Here is a 13,050-nt window from a genome sequence, read left to right on the forward strand (position 1 = left end):
TTTAATCCATGGTGTTCTGATAGGCTGCAAGGGGTTATTTCAGTTTTCCTGTATCTGTTGAGACTTGCTTTGTGCATGTGATCAATTCTGGAGAATGTTCCATGAGGTGCTGAGAAGAAAGTGTATTCTTTTGTGTTTTGGTAAAATATTGTACTGATAGTAGTTAGGTCCATTTGGGTCATAAGTCTGTTAGCTCCAGTATTTCTGCTTAGTTTTTGTCTGGATGGTCTGTTCATTGGTTAGAGTTGGGTATTGAAGTCTCCTATCAATGTGTGATTTAAGTTTTAGTACTGTTTCCTTTACAGATGTGGGTGCCCTTGTGTTAGGTGCCTAGATGTTAAAAATTGATATGTCACAAGAAGAACATTTTTAGAACATTTCTGAAGTCTTTGGTATTAATTCATAAGTTATGAGAAAAGTAGTTTTACTATTTTCTTTGAGAATTTTATATATGCATATAATGTGATCAAATCTATTTCTATTCTTGCACTCCATTCCTCTATTTTCCCCACCACTTTCCTCTCTCAATTTCATGTGATTTTTCTTAAAGAAATCCAGAGTCAACTTAGTGTTCCCTGTATATAATGCTCCAGTGCTCCTGTATGTAAGTGCTCCAGCATACAAGCATTCCATTGATGTCGGACCATCTATTGGAACATGGGTAGACTCAAATGACTACATCTTTGGAGAAAACTAACCTTCCCCTAGTAGCCATCTATCATCGATTCCTCAGCTAGGGATGGGACTTCATGAGTTCCTCCCCAAACTACTCTGGGATTTTGTCTGGCTTGATCTACAGGGCTTGTATATCCAGCCACATTTGCTGTTGAGTTGGTATATGCAGCAGCCCTGTCATGTCTAGCAAATACTGTTTTGTTAGATACCTGTAGTGGGTAGCTACTCTATGACCTTATGCACCACCCCTAGAGATGCTACATTTCCTGCCTATGATCTTGAAGTACATGCCCCTCGGGAGTGACCTTTCAGTAACCCTTAAGATCTGAGATGCATGTAGGTACTCTCTTCTCTCACCCCCTCGTAGTTTGGGATACGGGACTGACTCAGGTGGCCCGAACACTGCACCAGAACCTGTGACTATTCTGTTCTGTATAGGGAGTTTTCCCCTTAAATTCCTTTGCCTTTGAAACAGATTCCATGGATTTCTCTCAATAGATACCTGCTCCCTCTGGTTCTTACAACCTTTCCTCTCTATCTTCTGAGAGGATCCCTGAGTTTTGGGACGAGGGGTATGATAGAGATGTCTCTCTCTGAGTTGAACACTCCAAAATCTCTTATTCTTTGTATACTAACCAGTTGTGCATCTCTGTTTATGGCCACCTACTACAAAAGGAAGCTTTTCTCATGAGGGTTGAGAGATGTTATTAGTCAATGGGTATAAAGCTAAGAATTTAGGGGACAGTTTATTACTGTCCATCCAGTAGAATAATAGAGGCAGGTTCTCTCCTAGGTCCCATGGCCTAGACAGCCATGGGTTTTTGGCCCACTTAACAATACCAGGCAGAGAATTCACCTATGGAGTGGGCTTTGATTGAATCAGAAGGTGGTTAGTTACTTCCAAAACACTGGAACCACTATCACATTAGTGGGCATAACTTGATAGGTTGGTTGTTGTAGATCACAGGATTAACAGCTAAATGAAATGGATGATTACTTTTTTCCCCACTATGGTGATAAGGGTGTATGTGCCTGTGTGTACTAGAATGGGGGTTTCAGGGAAAAATGCTGAGATTTAGTGTACATTCTGGCATCACTCTGACGGTTATTCTTGCCAACTTGATTGGACTTAGATACTTAATCAAGCACACCCCTGGATGCATATGTGAAAGTATTTGTAGTGATGATTGTAAAGGGTGTAATCCCAGGTACTTGAGCGGCTGAGGGAGGAGGATCACAGCTATAGGCTTAATGGGCTACAGAGTGAAGGTATATCTTACCCTGGTCCCTATCACTCTCTATCTAGTTCTTGACTGCCATGAAGTAAGCAGCTTTGCTCCATCTTGCCCTGTCCACCATGGTGTTCTGCTTCATGACCTCCAAGAAATACTGGATCCAGCTTACAGACTGGAAACTCTGAAACCACCAACCAGAACAAATGTTTCCCCCTTTTAAGTTGTTTATGTGAAGCTATTTTGTTACAGTGATGCAAACTAGCACAGATCACATAGTTCATTGCTGGTGAAAGCTTGAAATCTTTGCTGAGTGAAGCCAGAGTTACTCTCTTCTTAAAAAGAAAAATCCAATGCATAGTGGTCATCCTTGAAACCATACGCATACCACCAATGCACATGTATGTAACAATAATAAAGAAAAAAAGGCTATCAAGCTAGAGGGAGGAAAGGGAGGAAGGAAAACAATGTAATTCTATTAAAAACACAAAACCCACAAAATTGAAAAATTTTAAAAATTAGCTCTTTGATAGTTTTATCCTTTAAAAAAATATTCAGTGTCCCCCAGCACTTCCCAGATCCACCCTACTTTGTGGATCTCTACCCACCAACTTTGTGTCTTTAAAAAAAAAATCTTAATTTTTTAAAGATCCATCAAGACCAATTTATGCTACCCAAATATTCTTGCATGTGTAGTCCTCCCCTGGAGCATGGTCAGCTTACCAGGGCCGCACAGTTACTTTCTTCGTTCATTACTCCTTCTTTTTCATTGGCTACCCAGGTTCTTATGTCTCACAAGCTAAGCTTTCTCCTTAATTTTTAAAAATATTTTTACTTTCTATTTTTTGGAATTTCATAATGTATTTTGAACAATTCACCCCGCCCTCCACTCCTTCTATAACCATCCCCACTCCCCACCCAACTTTAAGTGTTCCTCTCTGAGTCCAGTTTGTGTACCCAACTTGGGAGTGGGCTGCCCCAGAGTCTGGCTAGCCTGTGGGGTGACACCACTACAGAAAACTTCTCTCCCCCTAAACCACCAAATACCAATAACTTCTTAGTTAGGTTATCGATTTTGTGCCCACCTTCCCTCTCTGTGCTGAGATTTCGTCTGGTTAAAACTTTCACAGGTCTTTCTTGCAAATGTTGTCATAATCACTGTGAGTTCATATGGTCAATTGCTCTGTAACGTTTGAAAAAAATTCCGATTTTCTTTTCTTTTCACTGCAGGCTCCTACAATTTCCCCCCTTTCTCTTCCACGAAGATCCCTGAGCTTTGAGGAAAGGGGAGTGGTATGTATGCAGTGCTGAGCAGTCTCTTTTACATCTCCTTTAAACCAATATTTTTATCATTATTTATGTATGTGCATGTGTGTGTATGTGCTGAGGAGGTCAGAAGCATGTCAGATCCCCTGGAGCTCGAGTTATATAGTGCACTGTGAGTTGACTGATGTGGGTACTGGACTTGAACTCATGTCCTCTGCAAGAACAATACATGCTCTTAAGTGCTAAGTCATCTCCAGCTCCACTCCATAGTCCTTTGTTCTCCGCATGTTGGCCAGTAGGGAGATTCTGTATTAGGTGTCATTTACTGTAAGAAGTTTTTCTGATAAGAGCTGAAAGATGCACTGGTCTTGGGTATAGCAGTCAGTCATTAGGAAACACTTTAACAGTATGTCTATGTACCAGAATAATGGCAGTGGGTTCTCCTCCAGGGCCTGTGACCTATCTAGCTACTAGGTCTTAGCCCCAATAACTGTGCCAGTACGGGCTCCATCTCATGGAGTGAGCCTTAGCTGTAATCAGAGAGTGGTTGGTCACTCCCATAAAGTTTGTGCCACTACTGCACCGCTGGGTACTTGTCAGGGCAGTCACTGTGGTAGTTTGCAGGGTTCACAGTTGGGTAAGATGACAGTTATTTTTCTTCTGCTGTAGTGAGTATTGCACCTTATAGAACTATGAAGACAATCCAGTTGGAATGAAGTTTTCAGGTGAGGACCAGCTTGATTTATGTTTTAAGATTTAAATATGGAGCTTTCAGCAATAGGGTTTTATCAAGTTCTGGATGGTAGTCAAGATTACTGGCAATATCCTGTAATGCTTGGGGAATCTATGTGGCCTCACTGGCTAACAACTCAAAAATAGGCAAGTGACTCCTAGTACTAGGGTTTTTAATTGGGGAGTACTGTTTCTCTGTTGTACTGTAACTCCACTAAACCTCTTTATGTTATATTCATAAAACTCTAAAATGTGGGGAATGACTGCAGATAAAGTCACTGATGCATTGAAACAGGATCAATTTTTCTATTCTAGGTTTATATTAAAACTCTGTATATATTTTAGAAAGTCTATAGTGTAATAGGTTTCCATGTCCTTTTCAAAATGCCTTTAGTAACCGATGTTCTAAGATAAAGTGAACCATGGGTACTCAAGAAACCACTTTATTAACTACCCAAGTAGCGTATTTCCACTTGAATGTTGTATATAATGCCAACTATAGAAACCAGAGGTAATCAAATGAAAATGAAAATCTCAGTGCCAAATGTATGATATTTCTCTTTGAGTTGTTGGTCAGGAAGGTCTAAGAGTCCCTCAACCATTGAGTGCTATTGTTATCACTATTGGTTGTGGATCAGAACTTGAAGGTAAGATCCCATTACTGAAGACATCACATATCTTGGTTGCAGGACATAGAGAAATGAAGCTGAAACTGAACTGGAAGTTTCCTCCTTGCTGGTTAGCCTTCACAATGTTGGAAAGTGCTATGCAGCCATCTGGGGAAGAAGTCATCAATGGTCTCACCCAGTGGTGTATCTTGTATACTATAAAACTTATCTGTCAGGAAAGATATACCCACTGTTGCATCAGTGGAATGACTTTTAGGGGTCAACCAACTTCTTTCTGTTTGGACTCGAGTCAGCTTGACAGGAGGAATTCATGCCTGGTACTGTGACCTGGTCCAAAGCCCATGGGCTAGGCTCTATGGGGGAAATGACTACATCTGCTTTGTTAAATGAACTTGTATGAAACTGCTTTCTAAATACTTATATTTATACCTATAGACAAGTGCTGCGCTCAGCATTTATCAAAGCAGCTCCCCTCCAACAAATAACAGTGAACAAAGACTTATGTTTGATTAATATACTGAGAAGTGACTGCTGAGCACTTAGCTCTAACTGGGACATTTAGATCACCCCTCTACTTTACAAGAAACACCACTGGAAGAAGTAGCAGAAAAATATAAGAGCTGGATGATGGGGAGGAGGCTTGTGAAACACTATCTTCAGAGAGTAATGTGGTTGGTCATTATAACCCTGAACTTGCCTGCACAAAATTAGGTGTGTTCATATTTAGTCATGGATGGAGGAGGGGCTCATAGGGCTCTATCCTTCCCTGGGCAAGGCTTTTGATGCTGGGGGAGGGGGAAGTCATGGATTTCAGTGGTATAGTCACTGTTGAGTCACCAATGCTTTTGTGGATAGTTGCAAACCCATGCTCATCCAGACAGCCTGATTACATCCAGTGCCCCACAAAACAAAATTACAAGAAAGTACGAAGGGCACTGGTAGGGAAGGAGGGTGATAGGGGTAGCAGGTATATAAGACAGGATTGGGGTGAATGTGAGCAGGATGCATTATACACATGTACAAGATCATCAAAGAGTAAATTTAATAAAAAGGAAACCTCTACCTTGTAAGATCACTCAATATTTTCATCACTGTATGTTTTCTTAAAAGACAACCAACCACCACCAAACACTCAGAAGTTGTAAACCAAATACATTCTCCCCCAAATTAGGATCTGGATTGCTTTAAACATTGTCAAAATTCTTGGCCACTAAAAGAGGTAAGAAATTAATGACCTGTGGATCTAAAAAAGCAGCATTAATGAGACTCTATTGTCTGATGTCCAATTCCTTTAAAATGTGAGGAGTAATGAGTGCAGATAAAGTCACTGATGCATTGAAACAGGATCAACCTAGTACAATACACCTCATCTTCTCTAGTTGATTTGGAGCTGAACAATTTTAATGTCAGATTCTTATCTTTCTCTTTTCTCCCTCCCCCTCCCTCCCTCCCTCCCTCCCTCCCTCCCTCCCTCCCTCCCTCCCTCTCTCTCTCTCTCTCTCTCTCTCTCTCTCTCTCTCTCTCTCTCTCTCTCTCTCTCTCTCTCTCTCTCTCTAAAAGTCTTTCTATGTCGCTCTGGCTGAGGAAAGGTTGCCATTTGCACTGGAGACCACTTACCTCTGCCCTGAGTGCTGGGATTACAAGCATACTTCACTATGTCCCACTGATTCTTGCCTTTCTGATGGAGATAGATTTCTTCTTATTTCTACTATGTCATATTTATATGTTTCAATGAAATGGATTCCCTACTTCCTAAGACCTGCTCACTCTCAGAGAGAGATGACACTAATATATAGAATATATAAGGTTGTTTCCACACAGGTCCCTCTCAGTATTGGTGATCATTGTTTATATGTAATTTTCATTTATCTGATTAAACCGGTGGTTAAGGTACAAACTTCAATTAGGAAGTAAACTTTTTCAAAGGAAAAGCACAAAGAGTGCTTTCTGTGAAGCCACTCTGAGACAAGAACTCTCCATATATATATCTTATTCTCCCACATGTGGTCACATTAGTTACCTATATTCTAGGAAGGGCATATAGTGCATGCCCAACCTTACCTTTAAAAAAAAAAATCTTTCTTCCTGCCTTCCTCATCACAGGAAGAGGAATACAAGTTGGAAGTTCCAACTTGAGGAGTGCTTACATTCTAGTATTTGCAATACTTAAATTTATTTTGGGGTCAGGGATTACTTTGCAAAGACAATTTCATCCCATTAAAATATATATTACATAGACAGTAACTTTCTAACTACATTTTGAGTAACTCTTCTTCAAGATGGAACTTGTTTGAACAGACATATTTCCGTTATTATAGGTGAGAATCTACCAGTAGGACTGAGTATAAAGACAAAAAACTATAGCTAGGTTTGGCTGTGCATGCATGGAGATCCAGCATTTGGGGAACAAAGGGAGAAGAGTTCTGAGTTTGAAGCCAGGCTAAGTTACTTAGTGAGACTCTGAGATGCAAAACTGAACCAAACAAAACCCCAAAGACAAAAAAAAATTTTACAATTTACATCGAACTTTCCTCTTGTATTTGTATCAGAGAAAAAGGGAAGTAGTTTTGAGAAGTGGAAAAAAAAAAGAATAGATGAGGAACAGGAGATATAATGGGAAGGTAACAAGAAAAAAACAGAGCAGCTTTTCTGGAAGGAACACTCTATATATTTTATTTCCAACAGTTACAGTGTTCACACTTTTCAAGATCAGTGTATGGTCTTTGAAAAATCATCACTGATCTCTGTAATATAATTCACATCATATATTATTATCTTTTAAAAGAAATCTGTGAAACTATTTCTACATGTGATCAGACCAAAGTATAAATTCTGCTAAGACCCAGCTTGTGTTACTTCATAGATTTATATGTTTCATATTGCTTAAACTCCTAAGCTGTCACACCTCAATGTAATTTTCATTAGAAAAGGGAGATGACATTCATGTAAACAGCACATTGTGAGATGCCAAGCTAGACAACTCTTAACTGTCACCTCCAACATACACAACTTAAAAATGACACTACATGCTTACTTGTATTATATGTAAAGAAACCCATGAAGCTGTTACAAAAGGTAACACTTTCTAAAAGGCCTCTGTGGCTAATGTTGCTGGAATCGTCACTGCAGCCATTGTTAATTTCCTAGATGTTTTGAGGTTAGAAGTTGATTCTGTCAAGGTAGACTCCAAGTAATTCAACTTGTCCACATGACTGAACAGCTAAGACTCTTAGCCAAGATTCTTTGTGACCTGTTTGGGTCAGGTTACTATACTGCCAAGTCAGTGAAGGCATCGGAGACCTTTGTATTGACCTGTGTGGAAATGTCTGCTTTTGTGACATTGAGATAAATGTCATACTGCTGGTCTAGGCCGAGGTAACAGTCACTCATTAGATACAGGGTGAAGATATATCTGAAATATAAAAACACAAAGTACATGATACATGTAAGTGAGAATGCCTTTATGAAACACACCATTGTATATATATCAATAAAAGAAAATCCTGGAGATAAAATGTCACTTTTCAGCCATATTTTAGTCTTTCTCTATTTTATGAAGCAAAGTTGGAGATTAATAGTTTGAACATGTATTTAAGCATGAGAATTAACATAGGTGGAGGGGGATAACTATACAGAAAGTCATTAGTACATACTCGAGTAAATGCAGGCTTTTCAGGACACAGGATCACCATACTTCACTTATCTTGGAGCTTGAGTATATGATGCTGCTTACCTTCCAGGTGTTTCAGGAGTAAAGAAAGAGAGCGAGGCATCATGATGAGTTCGAACAAATCCTACTCGTTTTAAAGCAATCAGCTCTCTTTTATCCACCTCTCCTAAGATCAAAAGCCATCCTTCATCTTTTAATTTGGGAAATCGGGGGGTAACTGCATAACTCTCGTGTTTTCCCTGAAAACCAGAAGAAAGATAAAACATGACCAATACTTATTTTTCTAGTCTGTTGGCTGTGGCCACAAGGCTATGCTGTTTCACCTGAAGTCAAGCTCAAGCACAGCTAGCTGGACATTTTGCAGTTCCTTCCTTTCTGGTTTCTGTTCTTTACTATAGCTTTAGTTCCCTTTTTTAAAGGCTCCCAGAGCATATAAAGGGACCATTCTATGGCTATGATTATCAAAACATTTGGCTCAGCTAGAACAGAAAGCTCCAAGTCATTACATACAGTTTACATGCCATTCCTAAAACAAACATTAACATTACACAGATAGAGAGATTAAAAAATCTGAGGTACAATTTTAAATTTAGATGTTACATAAATCTTCCAAAGTTGCATGCACAACAAAGAACTGATGATTAGGAAAACGAGTAAGCAAATGAACATGTTAGTCAAGACTAGACAATGAACCTCACAATAATGAACAAAGGCAGAACCTTTGCTCTTGCCCAAGAATAAAATCCACATATTCTTATATGGATATATAGGACATATTTTATCTCTGTGTAGCCCTGGCTGTCCTGGAACCCAATCTGTACACCACGATGGCCTTGAACTCATAGAGATCCTCTGCCTCCTGAGGGCTGGGATTAAAGATGTGTGCCACCACCACCCAGCAAAAGGACATATCTTAATGTGGTATAATGAAAACTCTTTTCTCAAAGATGGCAGATGATACCCATATACAAATGGCTCAATTCTCCAGGGAACAAATGAAGGAAGTTAGACAGCAGCTATCTTAGGAGGTGATATGACAAATATTAGTTTCAATAGCAAAGAAATAAAGAGCAGAGGACAGGAATGAGAAAGAGCAAAGGGAGGCAGTGCTGAGACTACTCTGTGTGTCCAGGTATGAAGGAAACACAGTGAGCACATGGATAAAAGTCAGATACTTAAACCACAATCAACACTGGATGTACCACTGAGCATATTCACAGTCTAACCAGACAAGAATCATGGGATATGTATGCTGGGAATATCCTTTCTTCTTGATGTCTGACTCATGGAGCAGTGTGAAAAAGCCTTTTTAGAGAGACTATCTCCCAACAGTGACCCAGGAGCTCCAGAGGCAGAAGAGGGCCTTTTGTGGCTCATTCTGGCAACCTAGAGCAAGTGCCAAGAGACTACACTTTGAAATCCAGTCTGCAGAATTTTCTGAGATTGAGTCAATTTACTTTAAGCCTAGCTGTTACAGTGTTCCACAAAGTGTAAATACAGTCTGAGACTTAGACTGGAGTGGACTTGCACAGATAGGCCTGCCCTTCAGCTGTGTACTGAGGGACCACAACATGTGAAGGATGGCACAGGGACAAGCCCTAAACCTTTTTCTGCACTAGTACTGGACTGAGATAGTTTGCATCCTGCACCTAGCTAGTATTCACCTGCACGAAGACCAGGGATGGAGATTGGGCCTGTTTCCTTAAGCATGTGGGCTGAATGAGGGCTTAAACACAGCACTGAAACTCCAGTCTCCATTTGGAGAAATGGCACTTGACCCATACTACAACATAGTCTACTTGAACATTGCAAATACTTCAACTGAAATAATATTTTTAGTTGAAATTTTAAAACAAACAAACACAAAATTAAATCCCAACTAATGACCAAAGCCCAGCTAGGCAAGTCCCAACAAAGAAGCAATAAACATGAAAAGTCATGGCAATGTGTTTTCTTTGAAAATAGTAAATTCCAAAATAAGAGATTCCAAAGAAAAGTAAATTAGATAAAATCCCTGACAAATAATTCAAATGAAGAGTTAAAAGAATACTTAATGACATAAAATCTTTGATGTCACCGAATACATTAAAATAATTCAAACAAACAGCTGAATGATTTAAGAAAGTCAATAAAGTATGACAGAGACACTTAGGGGCTGGAGAGAGTATGAAGGTGGGCATGGTAGTATGTGCCTTTAATCTCAGAGATGGTGAGGTGGAGAAGAGAGGATCCCAAGGCTTGCTGGTGAGCCAGTTTAACTAATCAGTAAGTCCCAGGTACAGTGAGAGGTCCCATTTTAAAAAAGTAAGGTGGAAAATAAGGTAGATGGCTCCAAAGGGACAACACATGTGCACATACACCCATCTTACCCTCCAGAGGGACAACACCTTCACACATGTGCACACACACCCATTTCACCCATTTGTGTATGTACATGCACATCATTAACAAAAACAATTAGTTTTTTTGGAAATTAAAGAACAGTAAGTCAAATAAAATCAATGAAAGCTTTATTAATAGATGGATTAAAGCATAAGACAGAATACCAGAGCTAGAAGACAGACAAATTAGAACATCCAGACAATGACAAAAATAAAATGATGAGAAAGTATAAACAGAACACACAAAATCTATGGGACGCCAATAACAACTAAATATATGGATTAGAGACATAGAAGGACAAGCTAAAGGCATAGAAAATATATTTAATAAAAACAGATTTTCCACATTGAGGGAAAGAGATGGATATGTAGATAGATGAGGCATTTACAATGCTAAGCAGTCAAACAAACAACTTTCCATGTCATATTATAGTTGAAACAGTAAATATACAGAACAAAGAAAAGACCCAAGTTATTCATAAAGGTGAACACATCAGGAGAACAGATGATTTCTCAATAGAAATCTAAAAGCTAGGAGAGCATGTAACAACCTACTTTCAGTTCTGAAAGACAGTAACTGTCAATCGACATCACAATATCTAGCACCTTCTAGACTAAAAGTAGAAGGGAAAAGTTTCCATGCCAAACACAAACTGAAAGAATTCGTGACAGCTAGGTCAGTATTACAGATATTTGAGGGAATCTTTTGGTCTGAAGAGGACGATATACACACCCACAAGAAAACAATAAACTATACTAGAATGGCAGTTAAGCAAACAAGAGAGAAGCACTAAACATTACAAAATCAATGAAACGACAGGCATTAATATACACTTGATGGTGGTTTGAATGAAAATGGTTCCCATAGGCTCATAGTTTGAGGCACTATTAGGAGGTGTGGCCTTGGACTAGGTGTGGTTTTGTTGGAGGAAATGAATCATTAGGGGTCGGCTTTGAGTTCTTAAATACTCAAGTCAAGTCCAGTGTGTCACTGTCAGTTTGTGCTGCGGATTCAGATGTAGAACTCACAGCCACCTCTCCAACACTATGCATGCTTCCAATCAAGATGATTGTGGACTGACTAAATCTGTGAACTGTAAGCCAGCCCCAATTAAATGTTTTCCTTTATAAGAGTTGCTATGGTCATGGTGTCTCTTTACAGCAAGAAAACCCTAACTAAGACAACCTTTCAATAGTAACGGAATGTTAATGGTATTAATTCTTCAACCATAAGACACTGAGTGAAAGACTAGATTTAAAACCAGGATCCAGAGGCTGGGGAGACAGCTTAGTGGGTGAGGAGTTTGCTGTGTGAGTGTGAGGACGTAAGCTGGAATCCTCAGGACCCACATTATGGTACCTGTGGCAGGCCACTTACAATCTTGGCCCTTAAGAAGCAGAGACAAGGATGCTGCAGGTGCCTTGTTAGATAAGCTGAGTCAGTGAGTTCAGGATTCACTGAGGGACCTTCAATCAATCAATATATGGTTAGAAGTGATCAGAGAAGACAACAATATCAATCTCTAGCTTCCACATGTACCTGTACACATGTGCATATGCACCTACATGCATGCCACATATATTCATTCCCCCAAAGAGTCCTATATTTGTTGCCTTCAACAAACATATGTAATTAGCAAAGACACACAATCTTAGTTTGGTGAAAGGACAGAAAAAAGTATTCCAAGCACATGAAACTAGCAAGGTAGCAGGTGTAGCTAGTGCTGAAAAAAAATTTAGACTTCTAACTACAACTAGTGTGAACACCTTCTTTACTAAGACTTCCTAAGCAGGCAACTTTACAGTGGTAAAAGTAGCAACCCACCAGGAGGATATTTCAATGTTAAAGATACACATATGAAACATTGATATATGCAAGTTCATAAACAAAAACTATGGGATGCAAAGGAGTAAATGAACTTCAACAAAGTACAACAGGTGACTCTAGTCAGATTCTCCAAACTAAAACAAAACAAAACAAAACAAAAACGCCAAAAACCCAATCACAAAAATCATAATTAAAGGACATCATAGAGCAAATGGACATAAGAGACATCTACAGAATTTCCTATCAAACATTGAAAATGCTGCTTGCCTAAGGAGTGCATGGGACTTTCTCTAAAGTAGTTCATATATTAAGACACAAAGAAGATATTAACAAATAGGAGAAAATGAGAGTAAATTTTTGCATTCTATGTGATCACAAAATAGTAAAACTAGAAGTCAACATAAGAAAAATTAAAGAACACACATAAACTCATAGAGAATGAATACCACATTACTGAACCAGAAGACTCTGTCACTGAGAAAGAAGAGGAATTAAAAAAGTACTATACTTGCATGAAACGAAAGTACACAACAGGAGAACTTGTAATATATAATTCAAGTGGTTCCAAGGGAGGACTTTTTAGCTATAAATACCCACAATAAAAATCAGAGAAACATTAAATAAATGACTCAATAAA

General features: G+C 39.1%; 1 protein-coding gene across 1 annotated transcript in view; it reads right to left on the reverse strand.

Moving 5' to 3' along the window:
* Nucleotides 1–7,179: 7,179 nt before the first annotated feature.
* The window catches only part of Ascc3 (activating signal cointegrator 1 complex subunit 3), a 323,710-nt gene continuing 317,839 nt past the window's right edge, over nucleotides 7,180–13,050 (reverse strand). The window contains exons 41-42 of the mRNA XM_006983742.4: nucleotides 8,268–8,443; nucleotides 7,180–7,946 (exon numbers count right to left, since the gene is read on the reverse strand). Coding sequence (XP_006983804.1) covers nucleotides 7,802–7,946; nucleotides 8,268–8,443 — 321 coding nt within the window. The 3' untranslated portion in view covers nucleotides 7,180–7,801. The remainder of the gene's footprint in view (nucleotides 7,947–8,267; nucleotides 8,444–13,050) is intronic.

This window comes from Peromyscus maniculatus, chromosome 16, assembly GCF_049852395.1.
Source record: "Peromyscus maniculatus bairdii isolate BWxNUB_F1_BW_parent chromosome 16, HU_Pman_BW_mat_3.1, whole genome shotgun sequence".
NCBI classification, from domain to species: Eukaryota; Metazoa; Chordata; class Mammalia; order Rodentia; family Cricetidae; genus Peromyscus; species Peromyscus maniculatus.